Source organism: Alosa pseudoharengus, unplaced genomic scaffold, assembly GCF_046254945.1.
Source record: "Alosa pseudoharengus isolate Yale_2024_CS ecotype anadromous, Long Island Sound unplaced genomic scaffold, YU_APseudo_1.1 YU_APseudo_1.1_scf_24, whole genome shotgun sequence".
In the NCBI taxonomy this organism is placed as follows: Eukaryota; Metazoa; Chordata; class Actinopteri; order Clupeiformes; family Clupeidae; genus Alosa; species Alosa pseudoharengus.
This window is the reverse complement of record NW_027468689.1, coordinates 28,887,178-28,908,042: the sequence shown is the minus strand read 5'-3', so window position 1 is coordinate 28,908,042 and position 20,865 is coordinate 28,887,178. Positions and strand designations below refer to the sequence as shown.

Here is a 20,865-nt window from a genome sequence, read left to right as displayed (position 1 = left end):
CCAACTAGATTACACAGCACTGTTCAATCAAAGCAATGCACTTCTGCATTTGAGCTTGGCTTTAAATAGCAGCCATTGCCGGCTTCTTTGCGGCCTGACTTCTTGGAGTGTACCTCCCTATAGATCACTGGTGGTTGACAGGTAAGCTTGGGTTTTTGGCCATATGATGGGTCCTTATTTAGCAGAATGTAATGTTTCATTGATTTATGTAATAGGTTCCTATTGTCGGCGCTGAACCCCAGGCAAACATTCCGCCACTTCCCCGTTTAAGCCTTGGTTGTCCTGATCAGGTGCGTTTTTTATCTTGCATGCACGCACTGCTTTCTTGTGTTTTGATGGTTTTAGTATTTTAACCTGCCGGTCATTAACAGGAAGGCTTGGTGCGACGATGACTGGGTGAAAGACGAGCTTTCTTAGAGTTGGTAGCCTACAAGGTAATATTCACCCATTGTTATGAAACGCACTGAATGCCTGTTCTATGTATTTACTGCATGTGATGTTAATATTGGCTCCGTTTGCTTTTAGGAAGAACTCCTGTTAATGCCACTGCTGTTTTGCCATATGTATTTGGTTTTCTGTGATTGGTGTAACTTGTTTGTGTTGTCTGCGATAAACTGCTGGTTGCCTGGTTAACGCTGTCGCTAGTTAGGCTACACGGCTGGTGTAGGCTACGCTTGGCTTGTCCTGTTGCCTATGAATGTATGTCCGTATCCTTGGTCTTTTTTTGGATACGTGTGCTGTTTCTTTTTTGTTTGTCGTTTGTTCGTTCAATCCCTCCTAAAAATTGTATTTAACAACAGTCTCTTTCCCTCATAGCTTATTAGTCCTGTTGCTGGAGAGTTTATACGCATCAGGCCCACGGATGGTGCAAGCCCTTTTTCTTCCTCCCCTATGCTCACTGCATGCTTAGCGAGGCTTTTTGGTGTTCACCCATAAATGTGTGCCTGCACTATTTGCTTGCTGTGTGTGTGAATATTTTCTCTTGCACAGATGAGGGGTGTCTTGGGGTCCTCCTTCGCCCTCCAGTGGCTCACCTGATGCTCTCTCCACAGCGGTATTGACTAGAACATACATATCTATAACTAAACTATCTAGTTTTTCAGACTGCAATTATTAGGTGTGAATGATATTGTAATAATCTTACCCTCAGACAAGAATCACCTTTGGCCAGGACGGTCATTTATTGGAACAGGAAGACTTAAACACAATCAGACATACTAGGACAGGGCAACACAGGGGTAGTCTCAGCCGCACATGCAACACACAATAAGGGTTTACCACACACATCAACACGAGGATAAACACATGAGGTACAACCAAAGAGACTAACACGCTAACAAATACACAACATGGTAAACGCAACTACAACTATTATAACCGACATTACACGTTATAGCATTCACTCGCACTGCATTCTGGGAGACACTCATTCAACGTTAAACATGTACATCCACCGACGCAACAATATGATTCAGTAGCTCCATTTATTGTTACATATGTATTGGACCTGTAATAAAATATATATTTTTACTAATTGGCTTCCTTCGCCAGCTTATTGTCCCACTAAAGGTCAATAAAATACTGAACTTGAGAATCTGATCTCTGCTCTCTTCTGTGTTACTTACGAACTTGTTAAACTAGCTTAGAACTGTCAGGTGGGATTTCCTCCCCCCCTCCTTTTGTCCCTCTGGGTGGTGTAGTCGGGTCATTGTAATTTCGGGGCTGGTGTTGGCCCCGGTCACAAATAAACTATTCGGTTTTTAGTGCCAAGTGTAGCGCATTTTAACAGTCTATGATTAGTTTGTTTTTTATTTTATTGTTTGCCATCTCATAGCGGGTGCTCTAAACGTATTCTAGCGTTGGCCCATGACCAAATCAAGCCAATAATAGCCAGTAGCCACAATAATGACTGGAGCCAGAGCCCTCAATAGCCACCCTGTTTTGAAAATAATATTGAAGATATTCAATATTATTGAAGATAGTATTGAAGATAACGCACAGAACGGTCAGCCTGAGCGGACAATTACGTCCCCAACTCATCTAAAATGTGGTGTCTTTACTTTGAGTTGTATACCGCAGATGGTAAAGTAACGGTTAAAGAGAATGTTGTCTGCAGACTCATCCAAATGAGGCAGCGGTGTCAGAGGCACAGTAGACGGCCAGAGCATCGCCAGGCGTCCAACATCTTATGATTGCATACTTTCCGTAAATCCTAAATTATTTCCGGGGTCTGCTATTTACTTAGGCTGCAAAGCACAGGTCTTTATTTGAGGTAGGCTTATTCGAGGCAGACCTTTATTTCTTACATTGTATGTTATTGTGAGACATGCGTTTTGTTTGGAGCGGCATACCAGGCTATCAAACGCAGACGATTTTCGTTTTTGGTATGGGATTTAATTTACTTTTTGACTTTTATTATATAGTTAAATGTTGAGACTGATGGGCATTTAAATCTAGAGGTTATTTGATGATCACTGTAAAGTTTTGTGTAGTTGAAAAAGTGTTGGAATTTCCAGCTGTTTATTGCGAGACAAGGCCTTTCCTTCATTCATTGAACGTGCACTGTGCTCTAATGGAAACCTTATTGCATAGCGAAGTAGCCTAAATTGAGTTTTTTTTTTAAATTATGCATGGTTTACTTTTTATTAAATTCGTAGGCTGGAATGCCTCGCGGCAATAATTGTGTTTAAATGTAGTAGCCTAGTGCTTCAGCCTCTGGCAAGCTCCAAAGGGGGCGGCTATAGGTTGAGAGCAACGTGTTGGAGACCCATGGTGTAACGAGACAAGGTCTTTATGCCGCTGTTGTGTAATTTATTGTCTTTAATCATGTTTAGGCTATGTTTGTTCGGGACAAACAACAACGAAACAAGATCAATACAATTTTCTTTATTTGTCATATGATGGATAAACAACCATAATATGCACGTCTTCTCATAGGCTCCTCAAGAAATACGCACTGAATAACGTTTGGCTGTAGCCGCCGGATAGGTACCCGCCCACCAACATGTACGCGCATGAGAGCTCGTGCCCAACACGGATTTTCGTGCATGGAGCTGGTTCCAAATGCTCCATGCAGCGCCATATTTGAAAATGGCGTATGCTAACATGCCGAAGCTAATCTGCACGCTCTTGACCCAAGGGGGCAGGCGAATTCCCGGAAGTAGAAGAATCGACGTAGGCTGGAGGGACCACCTCTCTGCTAACTCCCATAGAAGTACATTCATTCTATGATTTTTTTGAAATACCATAACTTCATATAACATATATCCTGTGCCGATATTGTAGCTTCTGTGTAATCTACATAAACACTACAAAGGCAAAACAGACTCCACTACCTCGTCCGTAACGTTGGTTACCCGTAAGAAGAATGGTTAGCTTGTTCGTTTGGAGGGAAGCTAGCTTTGACGTAATCTCTCTTTCGCGCCGTAGGGAGATAACCGTATTGTTTGGATAAGAAGCTCAGTCCACCTTACTGTCTATGACGGTAACTCATAAACAAAACCTAGCATACACGACCGTATGTAAGGTAAAGCATTACACAGAGGCAACCTAATAATAATAAAAAAGTAAACCTATTTTTTTTTTAAACGGCACTAATCATTTCAGAGGTTTTAGATGGATTGACCGTAGGTCGGAAAAGTGGAAAGAAGATTAGCTTCAAGGCTATAACTTTTTTGTTTTGTTTTAGCATGACTGTTTTTGAAGATGATCATGTGTGGTAGCTTCAACATTAACACGACTTGGTGAGGATGATATTAATAATACATACATTTTGAAGGCGAAGGAAGTGTGAGAAGAATTTCTGTGTATCTATCATATGAGTTACAAGATTCAGTTTGATGGCTAACGTCACGAAGTTAAGTGTGAGTCTGCGCAGTACTGGGGGGACCAACTGAAAAATCGTTCTATTTGACTCAGTGCCCTCCCATTGAAAACGACGGAGTCTGTTCGTCCATTTCTTTTACTGTCTATGTCTTGACCCCCTGGTTGCAACCATGTAACGCCATGTTTTCAAAAATGTCGGCGGCCAAATGCTAACTGGCTGAAGCTAACCCTTCATATGGTATTCCAGAAAGCAGGTTTACTGGCTTAACTGGGTATGTTAACCCAGAGTTAGCGGTAAACCTGGGATTTCAGTTCCAGAACGCTCAAATATGATCAGGCTATGTAAGTAACTATGGTAACATAGGCTCTGAAGTTAACTGGGTATGTAAACCCAGAGTAAACGGTAAACCTGGGTTTTTGTAACGTTAGTATTGGAGACGCAGAGCATATCGGCAAGCTGTCGGTCAGTGCGTAAAGTTTGCCTTGCGCTAAAGCAGTTCCTGCGCAACTTCATTCGTTTTCCTGGACACAAACCCACGAGGATCATTAGAGTGTAATTTCACCAACTGGCAGGTCAGCATCACTTAGCCTATTAAATTTTCCAAATGTGCACCGAAATGTGTCCAATAGGCTACCCATGCCTTCCGACATTCTTCACCCTTCCGATGATGAAGGCGCAAAAGTTTAACTTGGCCCACAGCTGCAGAACATTTGGGATTCTATGGCCCACTCAATCTGTGACAAGGTAGGCTAGTTTAAGAAAGCATAATTTAAAGCAGTCAATACAATAGCCTACGTGATGTCCACTGAATTATTTAATTGTGCTTTTGACATTAAATAGGCTATCCTAAACGTAGGCCTACGCATTTCAGTGGTCAGTTAGGCTATTCTCTGCCAAGCAAGGTCTCGGACGCAGACGCTTGAGTATTGCTCTTTTTTTGTTATTACAGTTCTCTCCTCGTAAGCCTCGACTACTCCGCCTCTGAAAAATACGGTGCTCTTCGTTTTGCCGGTTTCACTCATGGTTTCGACTCTCAATAGATGATGCCTTTATAAGTTCGCCGTGAACGCGCACAACTCTAGGTTATCTAACACAGGGTTGATTGAACTAACTGGTAACCGGTGTTTTGGAACCGACAGCTCGGGTTTAGTCGCCACAGGTTCAGACAACCCAGAGGTTAAGTTTTATCTCAGTGTTTGTTAAACCCAGGGGCGATTCTAGACCTAGAGCTTTGCTGGGGCACAGGCCCCCAACTCAATATATATTAAAAAAACATTTAAATGTGCACGCAATATGAATTAATGGATTTACGTCTAGCCCCCATCATGTCCTCATCCATTTCTTGCCTGTCTCTCTCCTCCTTCTCCTGCCTGGTACTGGACTGCCCAGCCTGTGCTCTTTCTCCCCTCCTCCTCCTCCTTCTTCTCCTCCTCCTTCTCCTCCTCCAGCATTTTCTCCCTCAATTGTTGTAGCAGCCACTATCCAGCAACATCCAAACACATAGGCATAAGTAGGCCTACTGTATACTCACTGCATGAATTTATTAGGCTTTCATACACAAGAGAAGCTTATTTTTAGTCAAAATTGAGATATACTTCCCTCCCAGGCAAGGGTCCTGTAGTCATCCTGGCAATACTGCAGTTTGTTGTAGCTTAAATAGCCTACTAAAGCCTTCATACTGACTTTTGGTGATAATTTGCAAATGTAGCCTAATAATCTACACAGAATCAGAGTCTGATTCTGTGTAGGCCTACTCTGATTCTGTGTTGATTATTATAGGCTACATTTACAAATGCAGAAAACTTATTTAAGTTTACCATTAAACCATCAAATCCCAGCACTGGCTATTACAAGCATAAATGTTACCTTTAATATGGGCAATTATCATACCTCCCTCGTCCTCCTCATCTCTCCTCACTGTTCCTTTCCCTCTGTTCAGGAAGAATTGTCTGATATCCATCTCTGAATAGTTTATCAGAAGGCTATGTTTAGTTTTACAGTAGGACAGCTTCACAAACAGTATAGGCTACTTTTACAGGACTCTCTCTATAAATCATAATTAATTGTCCGCATGTGTGTGTAACTCGGTTTATCGGACAGGCTCTGGGTCAGCACTATCGAGTAAATTCTGTAATATCTCTCACTAGATTCATTCAGGGTTATCTTAAGGTTCGTACAGGAGGACTGCAGTAATGCTCAATTGCTAAGTCTTGCACCCAAACCCACAATAACAACAGCAGACCAATCAGATTATGTATCAAAAGATAAGCTTGTATTAATAGGAGGAGTCATCACATTAAATCGGAATGCATCAGGAAAAATGATATAAAAGAAAATTGAGTATGTATATTCTGTATATTAAATGTAGACACTGGACCTAATTTTCAATTGTGTTTCTAATTACCAAAAATGTGTGGTGTATAATATGAAATACCAAGGCAGATCTTAAAATACCAGTGAAACGTGTGGTGTATAATATGAAATATCAAGGCAGATCTGGAAGTACCACTATAATGGAACGTGTGGTGAGTAATATGAAATATCAAGGCAGATCTAGAAGTAGGCTACCACTAATAAAACGTGTGGTGAGTAATATGAAATATCATAGCAGATCATAAGGTTCCGCCTTAGCTTATAGAACATGTAGTGAACCACAGGAAATCACACATGAAATATTAGACAATACAACTCAAACTATGTTGGATCCAACAACCCCCAAAAGAAAATGTAAATGTCCTTAAGTTTGAGATCTCATAAAAAAAATGGAATCAAGAGCTCGAGCTGAGATGAATGAAAAAAAAGAGGAAAAGTTGTGCGTGTTTCAGTACGAAAGTTCTGATCAGTATGTCCCGTCCTACCACGCTCCTGGGCGAGATCAGTCCGTGGGAAGGCGTCCTACTCTCAAGGGGAACTTCTCAGTCCATGGAACACAAGCGAATACAGTGGGGGAATGACGCTTCGAATCCTCACCAATGCATGCACGGCACTCAGGGGGTGAAAAAAAACCAGCCTGCACACACGCGCACAGCGATTAGCAAAACTACATTCTGGAACTATCCTGTTCATCAACATTTGGGATAAATAATTCATTCTCCATGTCGTTACATCTTAATATGAACATACAGCAAGTGTTTATATCAAAAGACACAAGTATTACTTTTCTTCATTCCAATTCATCTCCTAGCTTATTCAGCTATAGCACAATAGCTAGGTGGCTAACACAGCTAGCTTATATGAACGTACTCCACCGTAATAACACGAGGTTTGCAAATTTCACGACAGTTACACATCACACTTGTACTAATAGTCAACCTATCCTGACTGGTTATAATTATAATTCAATTATTTTCATTTGACATGTGTCTGTCGTGAACAATTTAGCTAAGTGTCCACGTTTCAATAGTAAGTTACAGCTGAACACTTAAAACTCACCAGGATAAGTTCAAAAATAAAATCAAAAGTTCTTCTCGGAAATCTTCAAGGTTTCAATTACAACTCTTAGTCTATTCTATCTGTTCTGTGTTGTATGTAAGCGATAATAAGCTATTTGCCATACATCTTATGTGAAATCTCTGTATCTGGTGGATGGTGTGAGTGTGGGAAAATGGAAGGGAAGAAAATTAAGTATCGTTTCTCTACAAGGGGAGGGACTTAGAGAGTATCCGATAACACCCCACCACCAATACTAATGCAGCCAAAGCTAGGGACCACTCGCCTCAAGTGGGTGAAACTAACGAGGGTTACACTCTCCCCCTCTAAACCGCATGAGTCTCTGCATGCGAGTACGGCCTAACAGAAGTCTGTAGTGCGGATTCTAGATTTTCAAAGAAGGAACTAATGGCTAGGATTAGTGGCTTCCCTAGTTCATCATAAGTCAGCTTGCGAGGCTGATACTTTGGCCTACTTGATCGTCTGACTTCAGGCTGTTCTGCAAGCTGTACTTTGGGCCTTTCTTCTTCAAGGTCAGAAACAGAAAGAGGGGTAGGTTCTGATTCAGGGAAATCAACAACAACTTGGTCAGGGCAGTGAGCAGTTCTTAACTCTGGACTGGCCACATGGACAGATGGGGCTTCACTGCGAGAAGACTGAGGAGTATCTTCAGGGCTCTGGTCTGTAATTGTCTCATCATGTGGCCTAAAAGCTGGCTCTATCAGCTCATGGGTATGGCCTCCTTCCAGTATAACAGGGCCCGAAGTGATGTCTGGCGACGGCATGCTGGGGTATAGTTCATCCATACCGTCTGACAATTCATTCTCAAAGTCATCTGGACATCCTGGCTGGTTTTTGGATTCTTGGGCTCTAAGTTTCATTCTTCTGACCTTTGGAGAAGGGTCCAGCTCTTTGGCTTCTTGCACAGGTAGAAACCCACATGGCAACAGGAGGTCCCTGTGTAGGGTTCGGTGTGGCCCTTCACCTGCTTCTGGTTTCACTACATAGACAGGACTCTCCCCAATCTGTTTCATGACCACATGAATCTTCTGCTCCCATCTATCTGCCAGCTTGTGCTTACCCCTGATGTTGACGTTACGGACAAGAACGCGATCTCCTGTGAAGAGTCTTACAGCTCTGACTGTCTTGTCGAAGCGGGACTTGTTTTTGTCCTTTGTCCTTTTCGCACTTTCACTGGCCAGGGAATAGCTTTCTTGGAGATGTTGTCGGAGGCTCTTGACATACTCTGAGTGGGTGAGGTGGTTTCCAGTGTTAGGACTAATTCCAAGGACAAAGTCTATGGGAAGTCGAGGCTGTCTCCCAAACATTAATTCGTAAGGTGAGTATCCAGTTGTATCATTTCTTGTGCAATTATAGGCATGCATCAGAGGCTTCACATAATCCCTCCAATGGTGCTTCTCTTTGTCCTCTAATGTCCCCAACATTCCCAGGAGTGTTCTGTTAAACCTTTCCACTGGGTTACCCCGAGGATGGTATGGGGTTGTACGGACTTTGGTCGCACCTATGACTGCACAGAGTTCTTTGATAGTTCTCGACTCAAAGTCCCGGCCTTGATCGCTCAACATGCGACTGGGGAAGCCGTAGTGGACAATGAAATTCTCCCACAGGGCCTTTGCTATGGTCCTTGCTTTCTGATCTCTTGTTGGCACTGCCACTGAGAACTTTGTAAAGTGGTCGGTGATGACGAGTATATTTCGCGTGTCACGACTGTCAGGCTCCAGGGACAAGTAATCCATACAAATGAGCTCAAGTGGGTATGTGGTTGTGATGCTTTCCATTGGTGCAGCCTTTTGAGGCACCGTCTTCCTCCGGAAACAGCGCTCACACATCTTGCATTTTTCCTCTATGGCTTTGGCCATGCCAGGCCAGAAGAATCGCACACGGGCAAGGTGTAAGGCACGTTCAGGACCTAAGTGACCCACTTCATCATGTATGCCCTGCAGAGCTCTCTCCCGAAACTGCACGGGAAGTACCAGCTGATAGGCAGGGCGGCCATGGTCATTCCACTTGCGGTACAGTACGCCATTCCTCAGCTCCAACTTGTGCCACTGTCGCAAGAGGAACTTTACTTCAGGGTGCTCTTTATTGACTTCTCGGGAGCTGGGCTTCTCCACTCTAGCAAGGAACCGGGTGACAAGACTGATGTGTGGATCCTTTGTTTGAACTTTCTGCCAGTCTGCCAATGTCATGGATGGCAAAACATCTTGTCCAAATGAGTCAGGCACCGACGAAGCATCAACAGCAAGTGACTCTACGATGATGCTGTCAAAGCAGTGTCTGCCCTTGGAGATTACAAGGTGGCGTTGGCATATAGCTGAGAGCACTTCACAGGAGATGCTGCTACCAGCCACATCCAAAAGCCGTCTCTTGAGGTCCTCTATTCTCTCTGTCTCTTTCAGGAAAGCGTCATCTTCACAGGGAGGATCTTGTGGTCGACGGGACAACCCATCAGCATCTCCATTGGCTCGGCCTGCCCTGTACTTGATGTTAAAACGGTAAGTAGAAAGGGCAGCAAGCCATCTGTATCCAGCAGCATCCAGCTTGGCAGACGTTAAAACATATGTGAGGGGGTTATTGTCTGTCAGGATGGTAAAGTCACACCCATACAAGTAGTCATGAAATTTTTCACAAACTGCCCACTTAAGGGCTAGGAATTCCAATTTGTGGGTGGGGTAGTTCTGTTCGCTCTTCGACAGTCCCCTACTAGCATACGCTATGGCTCTAAGCTTCCCCTCTTGCTCCTGATATAGGGCAGCACCTAAACCTTGCCGGCAGGCATCGGTATGAAGAATATACGGCAACTGTGGATTGGCAAAGGCAAGGATGGGGGCAGAGGTTAATCTTTTAATGAGTGTCTGGAAGGCTGCTTCGCATTCAGAGGTCCATTCATCCCCAAATGGTACCTTTGGATTTGAATGGCTCTCCGCACTGGGCCGCTTGTATACCTTTCCCCTTTTTCTTGCTGGGTGGTAACCCGCTGTCAAGTTGTTAAGTGGTTTAGCTATCTTGGAGTACCCTTCGACAAAACGCCGGTAGTATCCTGCAAAGCCTAAGAAACATTTCAACTCCTTTTGGTTAGAAGGACGAGGCCAGGACATCAAGGCTGAAACTTTATCAGGGTCTGTGTGAACTCCCTGAGCATCCACTACGTGGCCCAAGTACTTCACTGAGGTTCTGAAAAAATGGCACTTTTCCGGGGATAGTTTCAATCCGTAATCCCTCAGACGATTGATTACCTTCATAAGACGGTCTTCATGCTGTTCTAATGTCTCTGAGAAGACTATTAAGTCATCAAGAAATACAAGCACTTCATTCAGATGTAAATCTCCAACACACTTTTCCATAAGGCGTTGAAAGGTACTTGGTGCGTTGGTCACTCCCTGAGGGAGTCTGTTGAATTCGAAGAAGCCTAAAGGACATACAAATGCTGTCTTATGTTTGTCCTCTTCGGCGACCTCTACTTGATAATATCCTGACTTAAGGTCCATCACAGAGAACCACTTAGCTCCATTTAAAGCTGTGAAGGTTTCCTCTATGTTTGGGAGTGCGTATGCATCTTTAATTGTGCGGTTATTCAGTTTTCTGTAGTCGATGCATAGTCGAATAGTCCCATTCTTTTTCTTTACAACTACAATTGGGGAGGCGAACGGGCTTTCCGACTCCCTAATGATCCCTGCATCAAGCAATTCTCTCAGATGTTGCTTCACAGCTTCTCTATCAGACGGGTGGATGGGCCTTGACTTTTCTTTAAAAGGAGTTTCATCCTGCAGTCTAATGTAATGTTTGACCGCTGTGGTATGGCCATAGTTTAGATCATCAGTGGCAAATATTTCTGGAATGCTGCTAAGCTTTTCTGTGATGCGTTTTTTCCATTGTTCTGTGAGAGGTGAATTCTCAAGATCAAGCTCAAGCTTGTTATAGAGAGAACCTATTTGACTTGAATCACATCGGGCAGGTTCAAGTGGTGTGACACATTGAGCTGCGCATATCTGTGCAAGGACACTACGTGGCTGGAGAGTGATATTGCGATCACTCACATTACACAGAACGACGGGGATCTTACAACTAGCTTTGTGAGGGATGTTCACTAGAGCAGGTTCCATGAGCACTCCGCCTGGCAGTGGGCGGTTCTCATGTGGCTCAAGCACAAAATCAGTGTGGGTGGCATTCTTCCCCATTCTAACAATGCCAGTGATGCAGAGTTTCTGCTTTGCAGGGATGGTGAGGATCTTTTGTCCTTGCAATTTTACAGTATAGGGCCGGTTTGTGGTCTCATGAACTTTGGCAATGTGGTGGAACAGCTGTGCATAGCCATCTTCAGAAGGGATCTGGAAGAGGGATTTGAGCCCGTCAGGTCCGACGCCATCTTGATAAAGTCTGTCAAGGACATTGGTTCCAATCAGGAGGGGAATCTGACAGTTCAGGTGATTTTCTGGAACTACAAGTGCAAGAGCTGTTAGGTCTTCTTTCTTACCAGTAATTGACTTGGGAAAAGAGATGCTTATTTCAATGTAGCCAAGGTAGGGGACTTTTTGGCCACCGGCACCTTCAACTTCAAGGAGGGAATGAATGGATTGAATGGGAAAAGAAGGCAGAAAGCTCTTGCAAAAAGGCTCTGAAAGGGTTGTGACCTGTGAACCAGTGTCCAAGAGAGATTTGCATGGTACACTCTCGACAAAAACTGAGGCTGCACAGCGAGGGCCTATAAGTCCTGACGGTAAGGGTGGAGAGACATGATAATTTGTTCTAAAGTCTTTCTGCGTGGTGACATGACATTCTGCTTTTCTGGGACTAAAGAAACGTGACTTCTCAGCTCCTGGGTGTCCCACAGCAGGAGCTGTTAATAGTTTAAAGGGCAAGGAAAAGGGTTAGTCTGAAATCTGGAATTATCCTGTTTCTCCTTCAATTCAGATTTTTTCTTCTGGACCAGCCCTGGGTTGGCATCTTGGGAACACTTAACAGCGATATGCCCATCTTCGCCACACTTGAAGCAAAACCACGCTCTTGGCATTCCAGGGACCCTCATGGGCCTTTGATGAGCAGTACTGGCTACAAGGCAGCTGCTCCTCTCGAAGTGTTCTCTGGGGTCATTTACCTGTTGTGACAGCCTCTCCACTTGCTTGGCTAGGGCATCGATTTTCATTTCCAGTTTATTGGTATCGTCTTGATTTTCTGCTTGTTTAGTCAACTTATTCAGCTTCTTTTCTGGCTTTGAGTTCTCACCTGAGTTGTGTTGAAGCGACAGGACAGTGTCGTGTTGGTGCATTAGGACTGGGTCATTATCATAAGCAGGCACGCCTAGAATGGCATGGGCATGTGAAGCAGCTCGGGACGTTCCTAGATGTTTTTTCATGCGATCATATTTTGCAGACCTGCGGTCCTCCTCAGTCCTCAGCATGAGAAGCAGATCTGAGAAAGATGGTGGGTGTTCTTTCTTGAGCTCCAGCTGCAGGCTCATGATAAGGTTCTGATCCCAACAGCCCCTACAGAATTGACGGAGAAGTAGCTTGCTTGCATCTTTCGGAGAGGCTCCCCCTCGGAAAATGGCTTTAGTGAGGAGTGTGTGCAGCCTATTGAGGTAAATTGATGGCTTCTCACCATTGTTTTGGCTACAGTTCAGGAAGGCCGCAAACAGTTCTTCTCCATCCTCAACGACACCGAAGGCTGATTCAAGCTGAGCAACATATGCACTGGGGGGAGAATCAATGCCAAGAGGCTTTACAACATCTGTTGCAGGGGTAAGTAAGCTTTCAAGAATCTTTCTCACCTTTTGAGAGTCAGACAAAGAAGGATCACTTATCAGGAGGTCGACCTGAGTGCGCCAGGTGTCATAGTCTACCTCCCCGTTGGGTCTTGGGGTGCGCCCAGAGAATGTACGAAGACGGGAATAGGGAGAAGAATGTAATGTTGTTGGCCCACTGCGAATGACATGTTCAACGACTACCTTTTGGACGTGTGGGGGGTTCAGAATGGTTTCGTCGATGTGAACAGGGTTAGCTGAATTGCTCAGGGAAGATGCGCTATAAACGTGCTGTGCAGGAACGGGTTCAACTGTCACACTCGGGTTGCTGAGCTTAGTCGGTAAATCACCTTGAGCACCTTCAGCACCTTTGACACATTGTAGTTCAGTCTGTAGCATTTTCAGGAACCCAGCTCTGCTATCTCCTGCGACAGCCTTGAGATCATCCAAGTAGCGAAGGGCTAACTTTCTTCCTACCTCCTCTTGATACATGGCTCTTATGGTCCTTACATGCCACTTTACGCTTGGATCGTTTGGACTAGATATCTGACCTAGGGTGGCAGGGTCAATCTTGGCAATGGACTGGTCAGACTTGTACTCTATTAGGGCCCTACCCTGCAGCTGACCATGCTCATCTGGGATTCTGACAACTTCAGAAATCATCCCATTGGCTAAGAAAACATCCTCTAACTCTTTATTAGTACAAATGTCCTCTATGCCTGTGACATAGAGGGAGTTTTGCCCGTTAACAGCAAATCGCTCACAAATATCCATATTTTTAGTTAGTAGTATAATTAAAGTAGAAGCTAATTAAGTAAATTTCTGTGTTATGTGGGTCAGTGGTTTAAAACTACCTATTACAATCCTCCTGGCTGGCTCGCCACTTATGTAACTCGGTTTATCGGACAGGCTCTGGGTCAGCACTATCGAGTAAATTCTGTAATATCTCTCACTAGATTCATTCAGGGTTATCTTAAGGTTCGTACAGGAGGACTGCAGTAATGCTCAATTGCTAAGTCTTGCACCCAAACCCACAATAACAACAGCAGACCAATCAGATTATGTATCAAAAGATAAGCTTGTATTAATAGGAGGAGTCATCACATTAAATCGGAATGCATCAGGAAAAATGATATAAAAGAAAATTGAGTATGTATATTCTGTATATTAAATGTAGACACTGGACCTAATTTTCAATTGTGTTTCTAATTACCAAAAATGTGTGGTGTATAATATGAAATACCAAGGCAGATCTTAAAATACCAGTGAAACGTGTGGTGTATAATATGAAATATCAAGGCAGATCTGGAAGTACCACTATAATGGAACGTGTGGTGAGTAATATGAAATATCAAGGCAGATCTAGAAGTAGGCTACCACTAATAAAACGTGTGGTGAGTAATATGAAATATCATAGCAGATCATAAGGTTCCGCCTTAGCTTATAGAACATGTAGTGAACCACAGGAAATCACACATGAAATATTAGACAATACAACTCAAACTATGTTGGATCCAACAACCCCCAAAAGAAAATGTAAATGTCCTTAAGTTTGAGATCTCATAAAAAAAATGGAATCAAGAGCTCGAGCTGAGATGAATGAAAAAAAAGAGGAAAAGTTGTGCGTGTTTCAGTACGAAAGTTCTGATCAGTATGTCCCGTCCTACCACGCTCCTGGGCGAGATCAGTCCGTGGGAAGGCGTCCTACTCTCAAGGGGAACTTCTCAGTCCATGGAACACAAGCGAATACAGTGGGGGAATGACGCTTCGAATCCTCACCAATGCATGCACGGCACTCAGGGGGTGAAAAAAAACCAGCCTGCACACACGCGCACAGCGATTAGCAAAACTACATTCTGGAACTATCCTGTTCATCAACATTTGGGATAAATAATTCATTCTCCATGTCGTTACATCTTAATATGAACATACAGCAAGTGTTTATATCAAAAGACACAAGTATTACTTTTCTTCATTCCAATTCATCTCCTAGCTTATTCAGCTATAGCACAATAGCTAGGTGGCTAACACAGCTAGCTTATATGAACGTACTCCACCGTAATAACATGAGGTTTGCAAATTTCACGACAGTTACACATCACACTTGTACTAATAGTCAACCTATCCTGACTGGTTATAATTATAATTCAATTATTTTCATTTGACATGTGTCTGTCGTGAACAATTTAGCTAAGTGTCCACGTTTCAATAGTAAGTTACAGCTGAACACTTAAAACTCACCAGGATAAGTTCAAAAATAAAATCAAAAGTTCTTCTCGGAAATCTTCAAGGTTTCAATTACAACTCTTAGTCTATTCTATCTGTTCTGTGTTGTATGTAAGCGATAATAAGCTATTTGCCATACATCTTATGTGAAATCTCTGTATCTGGTGGATGGTGTGAGTGTGGGAAAATGGAAGGGAAGAAAATTAAGTATCGTTTCTCTACAAGGGGAGGGACTTAGAGAGTATCCGATAACACCCCACCACCAATACTAATGCAGCCAAAGCTAGGGACCACTCGCCTCAAGTGGGTGAAACTAACGAGGGTTACATGTGCATGCAGCCTACGCATGGTGTGAGTCTGTGTGTGAGGGAGAGAACACAAGCTGGTAAACTGTTGCTAAATGTAGGCTACGACGCTTGAAAAACAGATGCTAATTATGTGGGCAACATTCTGTGGGCACAAACAACGATCAACTTGTCATTTTTTCTGTCAAACAAGTTGTGAATTTGTTGTAACATTAAAACAGGGGACGACTTACTCTGTGCTCAAAGTGATATAACGAGCTCCAGCGGACGAAATACTCGGAAGAATCATGTGAACGATTTTCATTGGTTGTTGCGTTCAATCTTACCCAGCTACAGAGGTGCTATTTCCTGATTGGCTATTATGGCCCCTTTCTTTTTCCCCTTGTTTTTTTTATTGGCTGGTAAGTGACAAGCTCGAGTCAAGACTAAAGCAGGCACGGTCGGAGATGCGCTCATGAATGCCATTTCCAGCGAGAGCAGCGCTAGAATTGTACTGGGGCACTGGAGACTTTTACTAAGGCACGTGCCCCAGTGAATAAGGTCTAGTGACGCCCCTGGTTAAACCTCCTTTCTGGAATACCCCTCTGACCCCCTGTTCTAACCTGGGGGTCGTTTCTAGAAAGCATTGTTTGCTAACTTGCGTCGCAACCTTGGTTGTACGCTCCATCGTTCTTGGATTTGGTGTTTCTAGAAAGGGTAGTTCGAACTCTCAATCGCAAACAAGGACGCAAAGTTTGGTCGTTTGAACTACTGCCCCTAGGCAGTCGCACTTGTGTCGCTCCTTGGTAGTTCCTGTTGGTGTCCGGAGCGCCTAACCAAAAATCACAACCGCCTAACCAAAATTTGCGAAGTGGATGTTTATCTCGTGACTCAATGATTGATCTATCCTGTAGCTTAATTTTGATTAAGACACTGACTCCCCTACTTAGCTCATTCTTGCTATTTATGTTAATTCAAGTATTGCCTTGCTTTTAGTATTATAATCTTCACAGACCCTGCATCAGCAGTGACAAATGGTGTAGTGGCTAAAGCAGATGACTTATTATCCCAACGTTGTAGGTTCGATTTTCTGATGTGAGATTTTCCTCTTGCTTCTTGCTACCTGCAGGTGAACTAGTGTGACACGTAGATTCAATTGTTTTTGACTGATATATTGTACCTCAATATAGCGTAATTATATACATAAATATGTATGGTCAAAACCTATTGTCTCGTAGGCCTACTCTTACTCAGAGATGAAAAGAAGAGATAGGATGCGAACTCCGGCCGAGCGCGCAGTGTACCGATGCGCTGCCGTTAGGCCACGGGACAGTTGATAATCTATGGGATACCCAGACATTCGTCCAGGCTATATATTTTTTCCAACATAGATATTTAACACAAATAATGGGACATATTGGTCGGCTTCAGTAAAATGTTTTCTATACTTGCAATTAATAGGTTTAGATTTTTGCAGATGATAATGACAATGCCAGCATTAATCACTCGGTTTAAATTAAAAAAATGTCAACATAGGCTGTGGCAGAGAATTTCTAGGGGGTGGGGTATTACACGTTGCCACTGTTTCCACCAATGATATCTATCGCTGCATCATCAACAACGTTGTTCGAACGTCGGAGGTAGCGAATTTCGACACAGGTACGATGCTTTCTGGAAACAGGTGTAACAATGTCGTTGTTTGGTCGCAAGTTGCGTCGTACCATGGTGGTTGAGCAATGTCGTTGCTAACTTTTCTAGAAACGACCCCCTGGACCATAAAAACATAACAAACTATTCCAGCCAATCAACGACGAGATGCGAGTTTCAATTGCATGGGATGGAGGGGGAGGGAGTGGCGAGCTAGCTCTCTGTTTTGTTTCAACGTCAACAGAAGTGGCATTACCAACATCGCTTACTTACTTATTTACTGTAGATGTGATTCCGATTCGAGAAATGGTAACGTTAAACACACTAACTTTGCCTTGAGCATATTGAACCTACCTATGCAATGAAGAAATATGGGATAGTAAGAAAATGTTCCCTTTATTCGTATCCATGACAAACAAAACGACATAGGCCTAACTAAACCTTTTTTTGACTGTCAAAAAAACAACAAACAACATGAGCCTTTGCAAAAAATACCCCAATTCGAACCTGCACACCAGTGACATGAGGAATTTAGAGAGTGACGCGCTGACAAACACGCTACCAAACACTTACCATGACTTGCCTTGACACAACAAAATGACTTACACCTGCATAGGCTACCTTCATGTTAACTTGGGATAGAAGCCTATTCACAGAGATAAATAAAATTTTCCACAAACGCAACATTGCATTATCTTGATGCATTAACTTGATGGCAAACAATTTTAAATTGGCAAATGTTTGATCAACTAGCCAACTAGCTCCACTGGTGGGAAAATGCGTGGGACTATGAGTTGTAGCGCTATCCTATTGCATGCAGAGGAAATTTGACAACCGTTTATCCCGCCCCTCGGATTGAGCACTGCCAATGGTAAGTTCCCAGACCCTACATCTTGATGTGGGTCTGGCTCGTCAGGCTAATGAGATGGCGCTCCTGATAGTGCATCCACCGACCATGTATGTGCTGTGTGCCATGGGTTTAAACCCGGTTGACATTGTTCATGTTTTTTCATCTGTTTATTGTAATTTATTGTAATTTAAACTCTTCCTAAACAACATACTCTAAAAAGCAGCCATTCATGTTTTTATTGCTACATTGCTCCTTAATATGGTCAAATTTCCAGCTGAACCCAACACATTAACATGATGTTGTTTTTTTTTTTTTTTAAATACATTGACTAGGACCACCATCATTGGCTATCATATAACATAATATTGAAATTATTTGTCCAAGGGTCCCCCTGGTAAAGATGGGTGAAAAATACAATATTTCAAGTCCTCTTCATGCAAAAGGCAACTGAAAGATTTACATAAAGCACTGAGAGACATGAATGGGAAATGAGCTCATGGAGCTCTGCTGTGCCACAGTAGTGTAGTAGGCCACTTTAAGGGCCCGTCCCAATACCTCCCCTACCCCTAGATTTTTGCCCTAACCCTCATTTTTGCGCGTGCACGCGTAGGGGTAGGGTGTCCCATTACTTTAGGGAGCAAGACGGAGTGCTATTTCCCCCTTAAAATCAACCCTCAAAACATAGCCAGGACCTATGTCCTTCTAGCAGAGCCTTCTCTTTGACAAGTGCTTGTATTTAGGCCTATACTTGAATATAGAGGTTGTGTAGCCTAGGCCTGCTCCAGCCACCTCGGACTACTAATGAGTTAGAGAGAGCGAGTTAGTACAGTCTTATTCACTTGCAGTGCTCCACGGCACTTCAATACACATATTCAAGGGTACTGCCAGGATTGCATATTAGTGAGTATGATTGTAGTGGGCCGTTCGGGCTAAAAATGCCCGGGCTGATTTTTTGTCCCAGTCCAGCCCTGATCTGAAGTAAAAAAACACCTGCTTGTGATGACGTGCTAATTGTTTATCCCCAGTTAACATGCATCCCATTAAGATATGTAACACCAGTCTATTAGCTGTGTCATTTTTCTGACCCCATGATGTGCAGGTACCCAACATAGGCTCTGGATGTTTACAAACATTGAAGGGGTATATTCATTTATAAAAATAATTAATGATGTTAAAAGGAAATCAGAATAAAAGGTACTTTACCTTGTAAGAACCATTTTGGTACACTCCTTTAGGAGAAAAAGTCATTGATCCACCCCAGAAGTGACTTCCAATAGTGGCAGAAAACAGCATTTGCAAAGGCAGAACAATGGTGAAAAAAGACATGGTGTCTGACTTATTTTCTGTTCAGTGGAAATGGATTGCACACATTCTCTTTTTAAACACTTGTTTTACTTCCTGGTCTGACTGATACGCCCAGATGAAGATCAAGTTAGATGAGTATTACTTATACTCATAATACATTTGTATTTATCCAGTTTCCTAAAATTATTTATTTATAAAGTTATACACAAGAGGAGTGGACCTATTTATTAAGCCTATACCTTTCTACCATTTACAGTACCATTTACATAATGAACCATTATGGAGAAAATTTGCTTGACAGTTTTCTGGTATCTTAATTATTCTGTAATGAAGTGAAAGAATGGAATGTTGCTCAACTTGCAAGACCAAGGCTTTCACTGACGGGTAGTTTCACAAGCAGGGTGAGCATTTTGTTTCACAAGGTCTAAAAATCCTCCACTGCACAGAGTTGCCCTCAGGCATCGGAAATTTTTTCTTAAACCCTAAATCCAGGATGAGGATGAAGATGAAGGTGAAACTTTGCCTGAAGATGATAGTAGTTATCCCCAAAACCTTTTGTGTAAAACATGTCACCCATCAGCTGGTGAAATCATTTATGGTCCAATCACCACAGGGGTGCCCCAGGGCTCAACGCTGGGACCACTTCTCTTTGGTGTTTACACCATCTCACTGGGTCCAATTATCCGCTCGCACGACTTCTCATACTACTACTATATAGATGACACACAGCTCTATCTGTCATTCCTACCTGACGACCCCTTGGTGCCATTAAGATTCAAATTGCTAATGCTTGACTACAAAATAGTCACTGACTGACCGCACACTCATACTTGAATGCCCTCATTCAGGCATATGCGAGTCAAAAGCTATCAACCGCTGCACACCTCTAATGAATGCTACCTGGCTCTGCCACACGTACGCTCATGGCAATCCAAACTTTTCTCATTGTTTTTTCCCCATTGGTCGAATGTGCTACCAGTTCCTCCCGGACCAGGGATATCATTCTATCTTCAAAAACCTCCTGAATACCCAACTCTTCTGAGAGTACCTCACTACTAACAGCTGGACATGCTAACTACTTACCTGGACACTTAGCTGGACATGCTTACCACTAGACATGCTTACCACTTACCACTACCTTCTTCCCTATCCTTACTATCCCTCTTCTCCCTCTCTGGGCTCTGCTTGAACTGTTATTCTATTCTATACTACTAGTACTTATTGCTGCACTAACAATATCCTAGTGGCACTGTACCTTTATTGCCTGATAAGCACAGTAAATGTGGTCACTATACATCTGGAAGCACTAAGATAACATAATTTTATAATAATCATAAACCGATAGGCCTACATTCATTCAACAAAATGTGCTTAAGGCCCTTTCTTATCATACAGACTTTCACAAACTCCTTCAAACATGATGAAAATGGTACTGTTCACTTGTCTGACCACTGGAGCGCTGGCGACCTTGGTCAAGTTCCACCAGCGATGCCGCCACAATTCTCATTCTTCTGCTTGGCACAGACAGTGCACCACC

At 43.1% G+C, this 20,865-nt stretch overlaps 1 protein-coding gene across 1 annotated transcript in view; it reads right to left on the bottom strand.

Moving 5' to 3' along the window:
* Positions 1-19,357, bottom strand: part of LOC143142662 (integrin beta-like protein C) — a 95,769-nt gene extending 76,412 nt beyond the window's left edge. The window contains exon 1 of the mRNA XM_076303708.1: positions 19,227-19,357. Within this exon, the coding sequence (XP_076159823.1) occupies positions 19,227-19,349 (123 nt within the window). The 5' untranslated portion in view covers positions 19,350-19,357. The remainder of the gene's footprint in view (positions 1-19,226) is intronic.
* Between the last annotated feature and the right edge of the window lie 1,508 nt (positions 19,358-20,865).